Source organism: Silurus aristotelis, assembly GCF_946808225.1.
Source record: "Silurus aristotelis genome assembly, chromosome: 4".
Lineage (NCBI taxonomy): Eukaryota > Metazoa > Chordata > Actinopteri > Siluriformes > Siluridae > Silurus > Silurus aristotelis.
Window position 1 is genome coordinate 17,483,525 of NC_139577.1, and position 18,936 is coordinate 17,502,460.

The window sequence follows — 18,936 nt, forward strand, 5'->3', positions numbered from 1 at the left end:
GCAACAGAAGATGAATTGCACATTAGTGGGTAATAACAGTTATAGTTTTACTTGAGCTTGGCTAATGGCTACTCAATAATACTTCATTTTAATAAGAAAAAAAATCCTGAGAGATTTAATTTAAACAACAACTCAGCAATCTGCTGTTTATATCACATTTGTGCTATACACCACATGTAAAATATGAAACAAATTGACCATTCTTGTTGAATTAGGATGATATCAGTTTCAAAGTAAACACACAATGTTGGGATTATTCATACGCATATGTTTCCAGCAGCTAAAAATCAAGTCAATAATTCTAATTTAGTGAAGGAGTTCATCAGTCATTCCTGTACAGACATTATTATCATCTATACTTTTTAAAATGTGGCATTCAAGCCAGTTTGTATTATTTCATCTCCTCAAGTTTCTCTAGCATCTCCTTCGTGTCACACTGCCACATCTTCACCTGCTCTGTTGCCGTTACACCTGCCTGAAAAACATGGATTTGCACTTTATTGTACACTATATGGACAAAACTACACCGTATGGCCAAATGTATTGTCAGACTGGACTTTTCCAGTCATATGTGGATCTTCCTCAAACTGTTTAACACCAAGATGAAGACCCAAACCTGTTCCACCATTACAATGCCCTGTGCATAAAGCTCTGACCTCAAGCCTTGCTACATCCCAACAGCTTTGGAAAGAATTGAAACGCTGACTGCACACCACGACTCCTTAACATACTTGACTTTACTAAAGTCCTAGTGGCTAAATGAGCAAAATTTCCACAAGCACACTGAAATCTAGTGGAATATCTTCCCAGAAGAATGGAGGTTATTCTAACAGCAAATGGGATTAAATGTGGAATTGGATGTTCAAAAAGCACATACGAATCTTATGGTTAGGTGTCCACAAACTTTTGTCTATGTAGGGTATTTATACATCTGAGCATCATAGCTATATGCACTTTTTATCCCCAGTTTGCTGTTAGAATGACCTCCACTCTTCCAGGAATGCATTTTACTAGAGCATTAGTGATATCAGGCACTGATGTAAAGTGAGAAATCCTGCAGTCAGTGTTCCAGTTCATCCCACTGGTGTTTAATGCAGTTGAGGTATTAAGTTCTTCTACACCGACCTTGCCAAACCATTTCTTCATAGAGATTGTTTTTTGCACAGGGGTATTGTTACAGTATGCTAAAACCAGTACGAGTTTCTTAGTTCTAATGAAAAGAAATTGTAATGTACAGGACACAACAACATTCTAGACAAACCTTTGGCCATATAGTGCATTTAAAAAAGACAAGAGCACATTTATTTATCTGCTTTTCATGAGCCATGTAATACTTACAGCGTTCTTAATCTTCATGTCTGCTCCTGCCCTTATTAGTAACTTGACAATTTTGTATCGGTTCAGTCTTACAGCATCGTGCAACGCAGTATCACCCTCCTTAAAGCAAGGTGAGTAATAATAATGGTGTAATGGAGAACATTCCACAGAAGTTTGCACACTGATTAAAGTAATAAAATCATTCTACACATTAAAAAACCTGTAGCTCATACCCGATCCTTAGCATTAATCTGCACACCACTGGACACAAGATGCTCCACAACCTCCCAGTGGCCCGTTCTGGTGGCCACATGTAACGGAGTGCTCAGAAGCTGTGGGTATCAGAAACCAAACACTTTCGTTTACACAATCATTTACATGCAATATAGCCAAATATGTGGTGGTGTCCACAAACATTTAGTCATTAAGTATATCATAATTTTGTACAGGTGTTTTACTTTGTCTTTGACATTTAAGTCAGCTCCTCTGCTCTGCAGGAGTTTAAGTGCATCTAGACTTCCACCCCTGCAGGCCCAGTGCACAGCTGTACATGCCAACTAAGAAAATAAGCAAAACACAGAATTCAACCCTGTGCCAAAAAAAGGAAACAAAAAAGCTAAGTAAATGTTAACTCAAAGTTTATCACCCGGTCTTGGGAGTTGATGTTTGCTCCCTTATCCAGTAACCGCTCCACAATCTTAACATGACCCTCAAAGGCAGCTCTATGAAGTGCTGATTTTCTAAACTAAAAAACAACAACATTTTGTGGAGAATATTATTATTGAAATGTAAGTGTAAAGAACACAAGAACTACCTCATCAACTATGTTTGGTTCTCCACCATCTTCTAAGAACTTATTAACCACTTTGAGGTTTCCATTTGTGGCTGCTTTTAGAAAGCTTTCACAATCCACAGAACCCTATTTAACAAAAACAATGATAATACAATTATACTATAACTATAACTGAAATAAATAACTGGAAATAATTATGTATGATTACAGAACAATAATAATTGGTTTAAGAAATAAATATTAATAAAGTTCTTAAAAATACTTGAATTTTCTTACCACGTGATTGTCGGGTAGGTTACTAGATAGTGTTGCTTTATCCTTTGACTTTTTTTTTGAGTGGAGCTCGGTAATATTTTCAGCACCAAATAGATCAACTATCTCATGCCTAAGATCAGATGAGGTCTTCCTCACTCGCTGCTCCACCTGATGACATCACCATTCATTTCAGTGAAATACTATATAGTAGGTATACATGAAGTGCTGCTGTAATTTAGGTTTCATGTATAAACAAACAATCAAACTGTTAATTATATATTAAATTACCATGCACTACCTTCTCCTCTCCTGTTTAAGATCACAGTGCAAGTTATTGAGTGAGGAATCTGTGCTGGATACCATTACATTTTGACCTCTAATAATGCTGATGCCAAGCTCTAAGCTTTAAGACCATGAAATACCACGATGTTTAGTTTGGATTACAGTAGTCATATTGCAGCATGACAAAATCAAACTAATAAATAAAAATAATAAGAAATTATTATGAAATCCAATCCATGGTGATATCATTCTGCTCAAATGATGAATGTGAATTTAAATGTATAGATTACAGTATTCAGTTTTCTAATGTTTTTTTCTCTCACCAAAGAAATGAAAACCTTTTTTTTTATTTCTTTAAATAGCATAGCAACTTTTAAAGCAACTCACCTGAACATTTGCAAAACTCTGATTGAGTGAGCAATTGCTCATCTCACTTCGGCTTTTAGTATCATCCACAATTCCCAGTTTCTGTGCATGTGTTTTGTGTTTCTGAAAACAATAATACTCATCAATTTTTTATTAAATCAAGTGCAACAATAGATCAGAAAAAAGGCATGTAGCTTTTAGGAAACTGATGTGATTATGTAACAAGTTGATTACTAACTCAATAAAACAAATTGACAATATTGTCTAAAAGTGTAAGATATCAAATCGAGTTTGAACATCTATTTATTAGAGTAAATGTATAATAATTTGTTAATAGTGCTGATTTTGCTTTATTTATATTTGTATCTGTCAGGAAAATTTGATGTACATTAAATAAATTGAATTGTAAAATCTACAATGTAAGTATCTTATTTTATAATATCATATATTCATATTCATAATATTTCATACCCTAGCTTTAATAGACATAGAACCTGAAGTAGAGAATCTATGCCGTACCTGCTCTTGTTGATCCAACTCAGCTTTTTGGTCAACTATTGTGGTGGCCCACAGAATATCCTTATTCATCCTGATAAATAAATGAGTATAGACAAGTAAAGTTATTCCATTTAGAAAGTTGCTTCTTTATTAATGTTATTTATTTATGAAAGGGAATACGAGAAGTAACTGGCGCCTATAAATAAGCTCGCTCAGGACTATAGCGAATGGAAGGCATTATGGGTGCTCTTATGCCACACAGCAGGCATGCAGAGCTCACAGTGTGCTCTGTGTGACAGGTGTGGTGGGGAGCTAAACTCAACACAGACACATGACACACTCTAGTATCAGGAACTTGTGCTTGCTGTTTATCCATAAAAAAAAGATGTTTTAACCTGTTTAATAAACCCTTTTTTGGGGATTCAGTTATTTATAATTATTTTATTAGTGTCAAGTAATAGCTTGTAAATATTTACTACTGTCATAATCATCACTGCAAAGTATTCATGCTGTGTTCAGAATTTTGGAAGCAAATACACATGGTTGTTTATTAAGTACATCACAACCCATGTATTATTCTTATAATGAAACTCTGAGGTAAATTGTTTAATATGTACCACCCCCTGGGAAGTGGTTAAGCCACTGGGTTACTGATCAGAAGTCATAGGTTCAAGCCACAGTATTGCCAAACTGCCACTCTTGGGTCCTTAAATAAGACCCTTAACCCTCTGTGCTCCAGGAGCAATATACATGTGACAATATAAAAAAAGTCCTGGTTCTGTTAAGGCCTTTTCTTAAATAAAAAAACTTGTACACTTACAATGTAAACTTGTGACCTGAACATATCACAGTGTTAACCCTTAACAAAAGATTACAGAACCTGGTTGCCTATTAGGAATGATTTTTACCCCATATGAGAATCCTTGTCAAATTTGTACAATATAAATATTATATGTAATTAACTTTTTATTGTAAAATGTAATTAGTTAGTTGTTCGATACAGATGAGGTTTAGTATACTGGAACCAACATCACAAGAAACATGCTGATTTTTTATTAATTTTTTATTCTTCCAATTCATGGAAGTAATTCATAAATGTGTAAATATGTGAGATTATAAGGGAAAAATCTGGAATTGTTTAACTCTCCAATAAGGATAATACTCTAAAAACTTGGATTGTTTTAAACATTAAAGAATAGTAATACTTGTATTTTGAAATGAAGATGTGTATATGTGAATAGTTTTTTTTTGTATAGGAGAGCCCACAGTGACAGGTGAATCATTAACCTTGACTGTCAAAGATCAGTTAGAGATAAACACATAACTGCTGTTTAAAGTCACAGAGTTGAAGTGCCATTGATCTCTCTTCTACTTAAAGCTGACTACTCCTCTAAGCCAAGAATCACTAAAACCAACTGAAAAGCAAAGTAAGTGTGTGACCATTTTTGGAAATGTTACTGCAATGTTATCTAATCCATTAGCTTCTCCCCACATGAAAGGAATGCGACAGAAGTCGGGGATTTGAAATGCTTCCAGATTTCTTTTTTTTACTATGGAGGCTTCTGTTATGCTAATAACAGGGGGAATGCACAGGAAGTGTTCATAGAACCTTGGGATCCTGTGGTTCAATGGTTACTTTAAAGCACCTGAGCGTAAAAGAGCGTGATGAAGACGGTGTTCCACTGCTGGCTGAGGCAGACAGTGCTGAGAGCCCGGGCATTAAACACAGGAGGGAGTCCAGAGAATTCTTCCTCACACAGTGAGTTCAGACAAAATGGAAAACAAGAAAGACTAATGATTTGCATGAATGACATGAATGATATACAGGGTTTTTTTTAAAGAATAGAATACAGAAATGTTTGTTCTCTCACTGTAAAGAAGGAAAAATCTTGGCCTGAGCCTCGCTCTGCTCCTGAGCTGTTATTCAGCAATCCTTATCCCTGCTTATCTGCCTACTAAGCAGCCGACCTGGATTGAAAGTTCCACAGAAGATTATATGGTACAAAGTTAATGTTTATATTTTTTATTCACATTCTTATGTATAATACAGGTACCATGTCCTGTTTGACATGTTCCCTGTGTCTCTGTCAGTTTCCTCTGGGTTCTGTGGTTTTCTCCCACTTCCCAAAAACATACCAGTGGGATAATTTGCCAAGATAGTTTGCCCCTGGATGTAAATGAGGGTGTGAATTTGTGTAAACAAGGTGGCCTTAGATGGACTGAGATATCCCAAATATTATGTATCCCCAGTATCGGCTCTGTATCCATGACCTCTGCCACCCATGCCAGGATAAAGCAGAATCTAAATACATGAATTAATGAATTAATAAATGATGGAATTAAAGCATATGTTAATAGTACAGGAAATATGGGTTAATCCTGGACAAGCGCATTAAAATACTGTGCTTTGCATGAAACACTCCTTCTCTAGGTGATAATGAATCGCTCAGCAGCTCTGCTGTCTCGGCCTTGTATAAGCGGCTTGACCAAAGCAACGCTACAGAAAGTGCATTCCACAGCTGTGAATTTCCACAGCCTGGTACAGATTGCAGCATTCCTGCAAAATGGAACCAGACACTGGGAGCTGCCACCTCCACTTGGTCTGCTTGGCAGTGACGGTATATTGGCACAGGCACTTAGAGTTCTACCCAATTCTGGACTACCCTCTGTCTCAAACAAGTGTAAAAGATGTATGGTGGTTGGGAGTGGTGGAACCTTACATGGCAAACACCTTGGAGCCCATATTGATAAATATGACATCATTATTAGGTTAGTTCAGCTAACATTATTTATATTATTTACAGTATATTGTTCCATAATTTATATATTTGCATAATTAGGTTAAAAACTAATTTTACTGAATATATGCATTTGTATTGTCCTGCATAGACATATTAGTGATTATATCTTTGGTATCAAACTGATGACATTAATATAAGGCAAATGATTTATGTGTGGTTTTAATGTAGTTTTACCTCAAATTATGTCAAAAGATTCATGTGTTTAAAGCATATGCTGTGATGAACCTACACCTAATTTTGTCATGTTAACACTTCTAGAATGAACAATGCACCAGTGTTTGGTTTTGAGGAAGATGCAGGCTCAAGAACCACAATTCGGCTGCTATATCCTGAAGCAGCGTCTTTCTTACCACAGGAATATCAGAACACAGACATAGTAGCTTTAGTTGCATTCAAGAGGCTAGATTTAGAGTGGTTGATCTCTATTGTAACAAAAAAGCCTTTGGTGAGCATCTTGGGTGATTATTTTTCTGGTATCTTCCAATATGTCAAAATGTAATTAAAAGAAAACAAAATGAAATGAAAATTGATCCTTGTCTACAGAGCTGGTGGAATAAACTGTGGTTCTGGAGAGACGTTGTAAATGATATTCCACTACAGCCAGGAAACTTTCGCATCTTGAACCCTGAAATACTTAGGCAAACATGGAAGATACTGCAAACCTATGGAAAACATGAAAGCATGGTAGGGCCATGTGCATGCAGATATGTGCTATAGAACAGTAAAAAAAAATATTTCCCAACTAAAATCTTTAATATTTTCCTGAGAATGATTGACCTTTGTTGAGATAGAAGCATATCAGTGTTTTTTTTTATTTGGATGATGGAGTAATGTTCACTGATGGGGTGAACAATTATGCATGCTTTTGGTTTTCTTGTAGACAGTGCCAACTTTAGGCTTCGCTGGTGTGGTGTTGGCACTACAGCTGTGTGATGAAGTAAGCCTGGCAGGCTTTGGTTATGACTTTACACATCCTGGATCTCTGCTCCATTACTACGGTACTGTGCGTATGGACCACATGATGGCACAAGTAGTGCATGATGTCAGCGCAGAGAGCAGTTTACTGCAGGACCTCGTCAAGTCTGGAGTCGTGCACGATGTCACGGGTGCAGTGTGACAAACAGCGGGGCTCATTCACCAAACTGAAATTTAAACTGAAAAAAAAAATATTAATAATACTCAAATTTAATAAGTAAACAAATATTTGTATCCTATAAGAGCTCTTGAGGTTACCTTTCTTTGTCAGCTTCAAATCTAATAAATGGCATTAAGTATCTGGACTATTATACATGAATTATGATGTCAGAGTTTAAATGCCAAATTTCTTTCACCTTTTACAGTTTTATGACTTGGTTGTTATGTGTTAAGGATTTAAAAGAAAGTGATCCAAATGAAATACAGTAGTATAGCAATTCATTTGGAACAAAAAAGATATAAGCCTTATAAAGTGAGTTAAAGCAAGTGGTAGCTGGCACAATGTTGTGGTTGAGTGGCATTACTGCGTGATTTTGTGGACACCACACATAGATGTTTGCTCTTAATTGATTTTATATATATATATATATATATAAAGTCTTTTCAGCTCTGTGAGCTTTCTGTTTTTTTTCCCCACTTGTATTATAGGTGTTTCTAATTTGGTAGAACACACTTTGTAATTCACAGGTGGATTGACATGTATCAACATCTGTATTCGAAATAAAGAGAAAATAAACATTAGACAAACTTTTGCAAATCTTGTAGAATTTCCTTTTTATGTTTTTAAACTTCATGACCTTCATTAAAACACATTAATAAATAAGGCCTAATGTCTCTACACTAAACCTGACCTGCATGGAGTGTAATTGCTTCCAAACTAGTGCAATTATTGAATAAATAAGAAAATAGATTATATTTTAATAAAAAAGTGTAAAACAAATGTGTCAGTGTAAACAAGTCAGGCACAATGTCCAAATCAAGTATGTAAAACATTAACATGTTATGAGGATCCTGTATTGTCATGGTTTGCCAACACTCATCTCAAAAGGTATCACTTACATGTATAAAGGGTGCAGAATTGTTCTGGTTAAATTGCAAGTAACCCATGTGACAGAATAGCTGTGTATTATGATTGGTTGAAGCATATTTCAATAATATTTAATGACTATAAATGTGTACCATTTTTATATTTGATATTTATAAAAGTAAAAAGTGGAAAAAAAAAGAGGGACCCAGTTTACGACAATTTTAATGCTGCCCTGTAGGCACAGTTTTAAGAGCCACTTCGGTACTGGACCCACATTAGAATAAGTACATAGGTTTTTTTAGTTTTTTTTTATGATTGATATTATTGCTGTATTTTCCACTCAACAGACGAACCAATAATAGATATAACACAAGCACAAAGACAATACAAGACATATTACAATAACAAATTGTGTAAATAAGTGTATTGAAACAGACAATGGTTCTTTTGACGATCCAACAAAGCTGAAATAAACCCTATAATCTCACATATAGTATTCACTATTAGGCATTTTTTTTTTAAGGCACTGCTTTTAAAATTGTAATTTCAGTAACAATGAGCCACAAAACCTTTTAACCAATAACCAGATATGCACAGATAATTTATTCATTTATTGCAATGTACACATTATTAGAAACTCTGCAAACGCTATATGACAGCATGTGTTTAATAGAAATTCTAAAAGATTTTTTAATTGTGTTTCACAAAATGTAAAAAAAAAAAAAAAAAAAAAAAAAGGACACAAATGGTAAAAAAGGAATGCAGTAGGTTGAGGATTTTTTTTTTCAACAATAGCAAAATATGAACATCATACTACATTTTCTGCTTAGAACACTATAGTGCAATAGTCTAAAAAGAGGCTTGTTTTTGACCAATGAACACTAAGCTAAATTTTTTTTTTTTTTATAAAACTTGGCCATTATTGTCTAAAAGCAGTGTAGGAACAAGCATCCTCATTTCAAGATGGGCACAGCAGAGAGGTTATTGCACAGGAGAATGCTCCTTGGCTCAGTGTAGAGTATTCCAGCAGTTGTGAAATAAATGGCTACGATAAAGCTCACGCATGAACACAGGAAGCACCTAAGAGTTCATAAGAGCGGAATCCGCGATGGCTCCCAGAGCTTACGGGCCAGCTGGCTGCAATGCTGCAGGATATACTCAGTGGGGACAACGCCGAGGTGCACGGTCAGCAGCTCATAACACTTTACCAGCTCATTCTGGTGACTCTTACTGTAGTAGCGCAGCAGCTTCCTGTGGCAAAAAGGAAATAAAAGCTATAAATTGTCTTATTAACTTCAGGAAATAAAATAATAGAGGCTGTTAAATATAAGGATGTTATTCGTAATGAATTACAATGATAATTGTTGGCAAATTGGTGCATACGTGTAATAAAACAATGCAGAACATGCTGTTACTTGGCAATAATCAATTTTGTAGTAGTTAAGCATCATACATACATACATACTAATCAAATTCTGAATGATTTTCTTTTCATTTCTAGAAGGATTCTTTTCATTTAATTCCTAGAATGATGCGGAGTAAAAACATTACCTGTAGTAATCCCAGGCAAGCATTCCTATAGGAGGCGAGTCATCAGGAAGGTTAGGAATATCCACCACCTCTAGCTTGTAACCCTGCCAAGGATCAAGACAAAAAATAAACCTTATTTGAAAATGTATTTCTTATGACCCTGACTATTGATGCTTTCATTGAAGTGTATTATGTATTTAGTTTGCAAATTATTCAGCCTCTGCAGTACCCCAAAGAAACTCTAATGCTACTGAAACATACTGTTTCATTCTCAAACCAGAGGAAGTAGCAGAAGTAGAAGTCTCCATCTCGTAGAGTCACAGTGGTGTAGCCTTTCTGCAAATAATGCCTTGTTGTTGCCACAAGACTCCACAGCTGTCACAAAACAAAGCATTTAATGTTATGACAATGGTTAATGTACAGGACACAGCAAAGGCTAAGGGTTCAAAATAAACACATGCTTTATATATACAAATTACACTACAGAGCAGTGCGTGGTAAGTTTACGCACAAACCTTGTTTTTAATAAAGTGAGCTATGGGGCCTTTTCCCAGCTCTGAAGCAGAGCCCTCGGTCACATTGAGAGACGGCGCGATCATTTGTCCTGAAGTGCGATCCACGTAAATGAAATGCACAAGACCAGGGAATTCCTCCAGGTAAGTGAGAACATGGTTAAAGTGAATTCAGCCAAATAGAAAAAACATGTATTCAATAAAAAAAAAAAAAAAAAAAAAAAAAAGATAAAGACAGAATAAACAGAACTCTAGTGAACGTTAATGGATGTAAAAATCGGGCAAAAAAATCTTTTTCAGGGAAACCATATCCCAGTCCCACCTTTCTGTTGTATTACAAAACAGGGGCTTGTGAACTCCAAGGTCAGTAATCACCTAAATAAAGCTAGCGTGAAGTGATCAACCAGAAGTATTTGTTTTATATCCCATATTCCTTCTTATTTCAGAGAGTTTCCTGAAATTCTATTTGTACCTGTATTGGTGTATGTTAAAATTATGAATGTGTACAGAAACCACACAGAATACACTTATGTATTAGGAAAAGGGACACATAAAAGTCAACACAGTGCCAGTAAAGGCAAGGATATGACACCATGGTTATATTTCTCTTGCTTTTCACCAAAAGAAAGTCCTTCCAGTCCATCAGCTTTTCTCTGAAACGGAGAAGAAATTATGCTGAGACAGGGCTGTGTGTAAAGGTATGCAAATTAGCAGTCTATTCTCAACTGAATTTCTAGATCTAGGAAAATCAAGCCGAAACTTACTGCACCATGTTCAGCGCCTTTTCTTGAAGTATAGTGGCAAGACACTGATTTCTGCCCATACATGCAGCTGCAAAACACTGCTGGTACACACTGCACAGCTGAGTCCTAATGCTACGGCATGAAGGAACCAGCCTGCACAAATATAAGCCATAAAACCCTGGGATTATATCATGCACTATTTATGTTCGAATGTAGCAATCAAAATGGAGAGAATTAAGCGATGTTAAAATACTAGCGATACATTGATCAGTCTACTTCTTAGACCAAGGGTTCCAACTAATGGCTTTAGTTACTTTAAATTGTATTTACTAAGGGATCAGATAAGCAACTATCATTCTGTAATGACAACAAATATGCCTTTTAATATACAGCCATTCCCATATGGTTATAAATACATGATGTGTTTCATAAAGGGAATTTAGGGAACCACTTTTTATTCAAACATAAACGTTAAACAGATGACACATCTATCTTTAATCTATGTTATATTATGAAGAATCCGTCATCAGGCCAGAGAGGTATATAATATAACCAAATGTCCTGTACCAGTTGGTCTGACATGCTATGTACAATTTTATATATATAGATAAATGTGATTGGATACTTCACAAGGGAAGATGTGCTACAGAAGACAACTCGGTTCACTTTTAGAGAACTAAGAGTTATTGAACTACGTCATTATTTTTTTTTCTCAAATACACTGTTTGGACCACTGATATACTAGATTTGATGTGGACAATGGTTTAGATTTATAAAAAACAGACTCTCACGCTTTTGTGATGCCGGGTCCTGACCGGGTAAAAGCCTTGTTCTTGAACTCTGACCAGGTGTTCTGTAGTTGCAGGGTCTAAACATGTGAATAATAAAAAAAAAAATAAAAAAAAAATAATAAATAAATAAATAAATAAAAAAAACTATCTGCTGAAAAAGCAATTATAAATTGTACACAATATAAATAACAAATGTTATTATATAGTATTCAATATATAAACTATATGTCACTAAATTCTAACCAGGATTTCCATGTTGGCCAGCATTCTGATAAACTTGTCGACTTTGGTGCGGAGTTCCTGGATTGGGGATTGACTGCGTAAGGCCACTGTCCCCTCCAACCCTTCACTCAGCCTCTTCTCCAGCTTAGCAAAAGCTTCCAGTAACACATAGACAGACATGGCCACCTGGCTGTTAGGAATCTATTGAAGCAAACAGAAACAGCCACAGTCTCTGAGCAAATCCTCAGAAAATCCAAACATTAAAAATAAACAGAACATAAAAAGTTTGTGTGTTGAAAGAAATCCTACAGATCCAAATAAAATAAAAGTTCCATTGCACACTGGAAAGCAGTTATACTGAAACCAGATTTTACAGTATATACAGCTGTCATGCAATATTTTTCAAGATTTCTCAAATCGCAAAACATTGAAGTGTTAATGTAATAGAGCATTCAAGAAGTAGTGCCACCTAGTGGCTCTTAGTCTTGTGCAATATGTACAGGCTTTACTAAAGTGATAATTTAGGTTGGAATATAAACATACTTCACTTAGTAAAGTATACTTCACTTACTTCACATGCTATACATTGACTAAAGCTGCACTTTAAACAAGTCCTCTTTAATCTGTGTAAATTCTATATGGTTTAAATGCCATATAGACTATAAGGCAAACGTTTATGGACTCCTGCGCATCAAACCTACATGTGCATATAATAACCTCCAGTCTTTAGGTAAGGTTTTCCACTAGACAGAGAATGTGGCTGTTCAGAGATGTGCTTGTTCAGCCTCAAAAGCCTTTACTCCAAACTCGGCAAACTATGTCTTCATAGCCCTTGGTTTGTGCACCAAGGAAATGTTATGCAAATATTAACCTTAGAGCCAGTGAAGATCCAGTGAAGAATTTGGGAATGATAATCAGGTGTCCACTTACTTTTGGCCTTACATTGTATTATGTGTCATAGGTTTGAAAAATTACCGAGTTGAAAAAAAATAAAAAATCTAATAAATTGCGTTAGCAATACAAAATCTATTATCACCTTGGTCAGCAGCACTAAAGTAATGCCAGGCCAAAGAGGTAAACAGTACATGGAGTGAGGCATCATGGGAAAGAAGCCTTCCTTAAATGTTGCTTCAAGAAATACTCTTGTTGGAGTCATAGGATCAGGGACGTGTAGCTGAAGAGTCTTTAGACTGTCTTCAGCCATCTGAAATCAAATAAACATTAGGAAATTGGGAAAATTATTAATGGAGAAATGGTAGAAATGTCTAAACATATCAGGGTTTACTGTACACAAGGTAACATGAGGTCACTGATGAGCAGCTAATTTACCTGAATATCAGGATCTACAAACTGGAAAACAGGAGCACTGTCACTACTCAGATGACCTGTGTGGATGAAGTTTCACTTTTTTAAACTGTGATTTAAAACGTTCACTTTAAACCACTTCCAATATAAAATACTTCTGGTCAGAAAGCAGGGATTGGTACTATAATATCAAAACAATGTGCAAAAGCGTTGTATAATAGTGATCACAATATTTATGTATAATTATAAATAAAGGTTACAAAGATTTACTAACTAAAATCTTTGAGATCGCATTTCGAACTTCATATAACAAAGTACATAACAATTTATACTGTTGAGACAAAAAAAAACACCCAATATAACCCTGGTAATAAATTGCATACAGAGCCAGTTAGTCATATGTAAGTGAATGTCATCTCTGTTTGCCATTAATAATAATTATAAAATATAAAAACAACTACAAAATATTTAATCGACTTATAAAACACACAAATATGTTTCTGACCACTAGGCAATGCACTGTAATAGTATATACAATATATATATATATATATATATATATATATATATATATATATATATATATATATATAAACAATGAAATGGAATAAATAAAAAGCCATCTACTGACATCAAAAAACCAAAGTCATCATAAATCAAAGCCATGTACTGAAAATAAAGAATTAAATTACTCATGGCGATTATATTACTAGTAAACTTATTCACAACATTGTAGAATCGTCTGAAATGCTAATATTTGACTCACCTGAGTCTCGTTCGTTGGGTGAAGGCTCCGGAGTATAGAAAACTTCAGGTGCTGAAATATTGTCCACATCCTAAACACACCAGCAAGTACAACCAACATGCAATTAACTGTTTTATACCACTGTGCAGCTGAATCCTCAGTAGTTCGTTTTCTAGAACAGCATAACTGACGATAGTTAAAGTTGTGCGAAGATTAATATGTGTATATTAATATGCTCATCTAAGTGCAGTGTTGTGGTATAAGATGAATAAAAGAAATTCTGTGGCATGCTGATATTGAGAAACATTCCACACAAGCCTTTCACTGATTATTTTCACTAAACTGGATGGCCCACTAGTGATTTCAACCTAATAAATTATTTATAGAATGAGAATCAGCTTGATGATCAGGCATCTTTGGCCACACTCTGGTTTACAACAGTGCGCATTTAACATACAGGCCCTGCATTATATAGACAGTAAAACTTACAAAGTAAATATACTATGACTGAGTGAATGAATAGTACATGGCCCACCTCAGAAGGGGTTTCATCAACCTCAAGGTTGCTGGGATAAAGATCCTGCACGATAATGATCAATGCCAGCAGGTCAGAAGAGCTAAGAGTGCTGGCATTACGACTGCAAAAAAAGAAAAAAAGAAAAAATAAATTGTATTAAACCCACACAGCCATTTCTGCATTTCACTAGTTGCCCTGCGAGCTGGTTACAAAACAAACAGGACATTTTGTAACCCTTCTTTTCTGTTCCCTTTGTCATTTAGTCACTTGATACAAATGTAACTTTTATTGTTTTACACCCAACAGTTCATCCCTCTATGATGCTTCATTAGAGTAATTAGTATAATTATTCTAATTAGTATAATTATTATTTATATATTAATTTTTTTTCCTTTTTTTCCCCCATCGAAATACAAACATAACTGTTACATAATCTTTATTTGAGTGAGCACATGAGATACCTCGAGTAGAAAGCTAATAACTTGGTATGCACCAGGATGAAGGCATGCAGCACCTCCTCCCCCGCTCTTTCAGTGCTGTTGTTCATTTGCAGAACCAGTTTCCGCTCCAAAAACTCAATGCACTGCTCACAAAGTGTGGGGTGGATCAGTCTCTCAACCGCCTAATAAAAGCCAAGCAAAATCCAAATTTTCTTAATCCAAATTAATTACACCGAAGGTTTCATTAAAAAAAAAAAAATTAACTAATATAATTGCAAAGGATAAAGAGTTTGGGCAACCTGGCCAAATTCAAATTTTGTGTTTGTTTTTTTTTATTGATTTTGATTTGTTATTTTTTTATATAGCAAGCTGTATATATTATGAAAGTTACCTCAACGAGAAAACTTTGGTCCTGTTCTCGTAAATGGCTGTACGTTTCAAGGAGACTCTGCAGCTTCTTCCATACACGGTTTCTCTGCTCTGTGTCTGAAGGCCGCAATCTGATAAGAAGAAGAATGGACAGAACCGAATGAAAGCCATAAAGCACAAGAAATAGTTCAGTGCTGGGTCTTTAATTAGAAAAACATTTAATCATTTTTACTTTATAGCTCGATACTGATTTAAATATTTTAGTATTTCAACTTAATTAAGTTATTGCTTTATTGATATTTCTGAGAATTCTGAAATATCAGATACTTTATTTAATTGTATCTACACATGTTTATACTCTGTGCTGTTTCTCAGATAGTAAATATGCTTAGTGTTGTCTCAGAAGATTTCACGTGACAGATCTGTTCTATGTTCATTAATGTAAGTGCTTCTAGGCATGATGGAGGATTTCATTTCACTGTGGTGCTCTAATAGGTTTGTCTGATAAACCCTGCATTCAGCTATATCACCTGGTATTGAATTAGTACAAGTAGTAAACAATTGTAAAGTACTTACTCTTTCCTTAAAAGGGTGCTGCTGAGTGTCACCATGCCAAACAGGATCTCTGTAAACTTCTTCATTACAAAGATCTTCCTCTTTAGATCCTCATCAGACTCCTCACCATCTCCATTTACAGCAATATACAGACATTCTTCAAACTGTGAAAAGAGGATGCAACTCTACCAATACAGAAACTCTGCACCCCACTTTTAACTCAAAGAAAACTACACATATTCCTTCACAATGATATAATGATCTCAATTTTTATATTTAAAACTAATAGCATTTACAGCCTACATCAGAGACTGAAATAATATTGGTAAAATACTGCTAAACAGTTAGATCAATACTACAGCTGTTCTCTCAGCCCACTTGAGTCTACTTTGCTTACTCTGTGAATACCAACTCTCATCAGCAGCAAAGTAGCAGTGGAATGTTGGTTTTTAATCTACAGCCAGATGAATGCATTCTGCAGTAGATTAGTGCTGTGGGATTTAAAGCGGCTTACCTGATGTAGTGCATAGATGTGACCGTTTTCTGTGCTGAAAGACGTGTAGCCGTCCCCCAGGCGGTCAACCATAGTGCTACACGAGATGATGATTGGAGCAAACAATGTGTTGATGCTATCCGCAAAGGCTGGAGGCTGAATAAAACAGTATTGTACATTTACTGATGGGCCAGGAGTTTGAAGAACTAATGTCCTATCAATATCAAATCCATCTTTCAACAGAAAAAGGTCTTACTCTTCCACTCTCCTCTTGTGGTGTCCCATACTGCTTCTTAATATTCTGCTCAAACTCTTGGTCAGTCCAGTAGAAAAGGACCTCAGCACTTTCAGTGGCAATTAAAAGGCACTTCATCTGAACACAAACACAAAGATTTATTAGTCAGCACCAGTTCCCACATTCCTGGACATTGTTTAATAGTTAACATACTTTTGCTCTGTTAACTTAGATCTGACTAGCCTGGGTTCTTTCTTTCTTTTTCTTTTTTTTCTTTCTCTTTCTTTCTCTGTTTATGGTGATCTTAAACTTTCAATAGCTTCTGGCAGAACGTCTAAAGACCACACTTTAAAGCCATAGCCTACTTTACGCCTTTAGGCATGTGATGCATGTGAATATAGAGGAAACATTATACAGTCCATCGTATGACAATCATATAAAAATACATATTATTGATCCGCTTTTGATAACTAATCAATAATGTACTGACCTCTTTTGAAAGCTTAATAATGTGACACAAGTCCACAGTTAAGTCTATCTAGGTTGTATGGTAGTTTTCAGTTAAGCTTCATTATCAGTGTAACAACAGACACCACTTACGCCTAATGTCTCTGAGGGCAGCCGACAGTCTGCATAGTTCCGTCGCTGAGACTCAAATACTGTACATATTTAAAGCGATTTTCCTCAAACAAAAGACAAAGTGAGAGCTTGAAAACAGGGTCTTTAACAGGTAATGCGAGGCCACATACTGCACCGCCACTCCATTCACTTCCGTGAAGTAACTCTGTACGATCACGTGACACTGCGGCACGCAACCGAAGATCCGAGAGGACTGAAGAGCCGCAACAGTAACGGGTATTCCGAGTCTTTCAGTGAGTCGGATCTTTAAAATCACTCACTAACATGAACCGACTCTTTGGCTAGCAATTTGCTCAGTGCCGTAGTTTTTTTTTTTTTTTTTTTGAAACAGAATAAGTATGCGATATTTTCACCAATAACCCGTATTTTCTCAGTTGAAATTGTTCCATCTTACTGTTGTTGTTTTTTTTTTGTTTTTTTTTTGTTTTTTTTACATTAATGATAATGGCATGCTTAATAATTGTTAGCACATAAATTACATCAAAACTAGATTAAATAATTATATTATATTATATTATATTATATTATATTATATTATATTATATTATATTATATTATATTATATTATTAGTTTGAAACTATATTTAAAAAATTACAATTTGCACAATATATTATTAATGCCTAATTAACACTTTAGTTGACTTTAAAAACAGGAAATCCCCCCAGTATTAATGTCGTTAGTTGTGTCTGTAACTTATTTTACACTAGTAGATTATACTTTAGACTATTTCACTTATGAGCACTGATCTTCCCGAATAACAACCTGGACTAGTTTCTGCTGCATCTCTTCATCAAGTATCAGTGCAGAACAAAGAGTCAGGAGGCAGTGGCAGGCGAGGCAGTGATAAGGCGGTGGTGAGCCTGTTATGTCCGAATAAAAAAAAAAAAAAAGATTTATTTTTCGAAAAGCGCAATTCAGTGGTAAAGCCGCTCTGCCTCACTTCACATTGCTCAAACCCATTTTAACTACACTGAACCGGGAATAAGCAAATATCTATTATACCATTTGTGTGAATATCACCAATATACTGTTTGTAAAACTTTTATTTGAGCAGCTCGAGAACTATGAGGATGGATTTGGACTGTAATTAATATCAACTGTCATGAACAGTTCTGCATTTAAGCGCTGAAGTTCATCACTGAACATCACGCCTCAAAATAATAAAACCATAATAAATGGACATTCACCCAAATGAGAATCGGTTCCCTTTTGAGTCTGATTCCCCTCAGGGGTCTTCCTCATACCATCTCATGGAGTTTTTCCATGCATAGTCTCCACTGATGCTCACTCTGGATAAACTCATGAGGAACAAATTTATACGCAATAACCTTATACATTCCAACTTCATAACTTCTTTATTTCTGTAAAGCTGCTTTGGAACAATGTTCATTAAAAAAACCCGCTATACAAATAAAACTCAATTCGATTAAATATTCGCATGCCATCGGGTTACATAGACCAGGGAACTTATTTCATATACTGTTTCAGTGTAAACGATATTTAGGCTTGTTGCAATCGATGAAAC

The 18,936-nt window shown here is 35.4% G+C and overlaps 3 protein-coding genes across 5 annotated transcripts; 1 reads left to right on the plus strand and 2 right to left on the minus strand.

Moving 5' to 3' along the window:
• Positions 1–22: 22 nt before the first annotated feature.
• ankrd2 (ankyrin repeat domain 2 (stretch responsive muscle)) lies at positions 23–3,713 on the minus strand. Of its 2 annotated transcripts, XM_083539719.1 has the most exons (9): positions 3,533–3,713; positions 3,035–3,136; positions 2,387–2,533; positions 2,132–2,236; positions 1,964–2,062; positions 1,776–1,874; positions 1,551–1,649; positions 1,339–1,437; positions 23–475 (listed from the first exon to the last, which is right to left on the minus strand). In XM_083539719.1, the coding sequence occupies exons 1-9, from the start codon at positions 3,599–3,601 to the stop codon at positions 392–394; spliced, it is 903 nt and encodes a 300-aa protein (XP_083395845.1). In that variant the 5' UTR covers positions 3,602–3,713; the 3' UTR covers positions 23–391. The 2 variants fall into 2 exon arrangements, with proteins under 2 accessions (XP_083395845.1, XP_083395846.1); XM_083539720.1 differs by lacking the exons at positions 1,776–1,874; positions 1,964–2,062.
• A 1,104-nt stretch (positions 3,714–4,817) lies between these two features.
• On the plus strand, positions 4,818–8,044 carry st3gal7 (ST3 beta-galactoside alpha-2,3-sialyltransferase 7). The gene is made up of 7 exons (XM_083539680.1): positions 4,818–4,938; positions 5,092–5,270; positions 5,390–5,510; positions 5,943–6,280; positions 6,571–6,757; positions 6,856–6,996; positions 7,193–8,044. Exons 2-7 carry the CDS (start codon positions 5,140–5,142, stop codon positions 7,427–7,429), a joined length of 1,155 nt encoding a protein of 384 aa, XP_083395806.1. The 5' UTR covers positions 4,818–4,938; positions 5,092–5,139; the 3' UTR covers positions 7,430–8,044.
• A 679-nt stretch (positions 8,045–8,723) lies between these two features.
• On the minus strand, positions 8,724–17,645 carry hps1 (HPS1 biogenesis of lysosomal organelles complex 3 subunit 1). 2 transcript variants are annotated; one of them, XM_083539674.1, is made up of 18 exons: positions 17,372–17,645; positions 16,793–16,909; positions 16,558–16,692; positions 16,065–16,207; positions 15,511–15,619; positions 15,141–15,301; positions 14,698–14,800; positions 14,184–14,253; positions 13,442–13,497; positions 13,149–13,316; positions 12,134–12,313; positions 11,891–11,967; positions 11,121–11,252; positions 10,944–11,009; positions 10,360–10,504; positions 10,106–10,219; positions 9,866–9,948; positions 8,724–9,565 (listed from the first exon to the last, which is right to left on the minus strand). In XM_083539674.1, the coding sequence occupies exons 2-18, from the start codon at positions 16,907–16,909 to the stop codon at positions 9,403–9,405; spliced, it is 2,022 nt and encodes a 673-aa protein (XP_083395800.1). In that variant the 5' UTR covers positions 17,372–17,645; the 3' UTR covers positions 8,724–9,402. The 2 variants fall into 2 exon arrangements, with proteins under 2 accessions (XP_083395800.1, XP_083395801.1); XM_083539675.1 differs by having other exon boundaries at positions 10,360–10,501; positions 10,941–11,009.
• Positions 17,646–18,936: the final 1,291 nt, after the last annotated feature.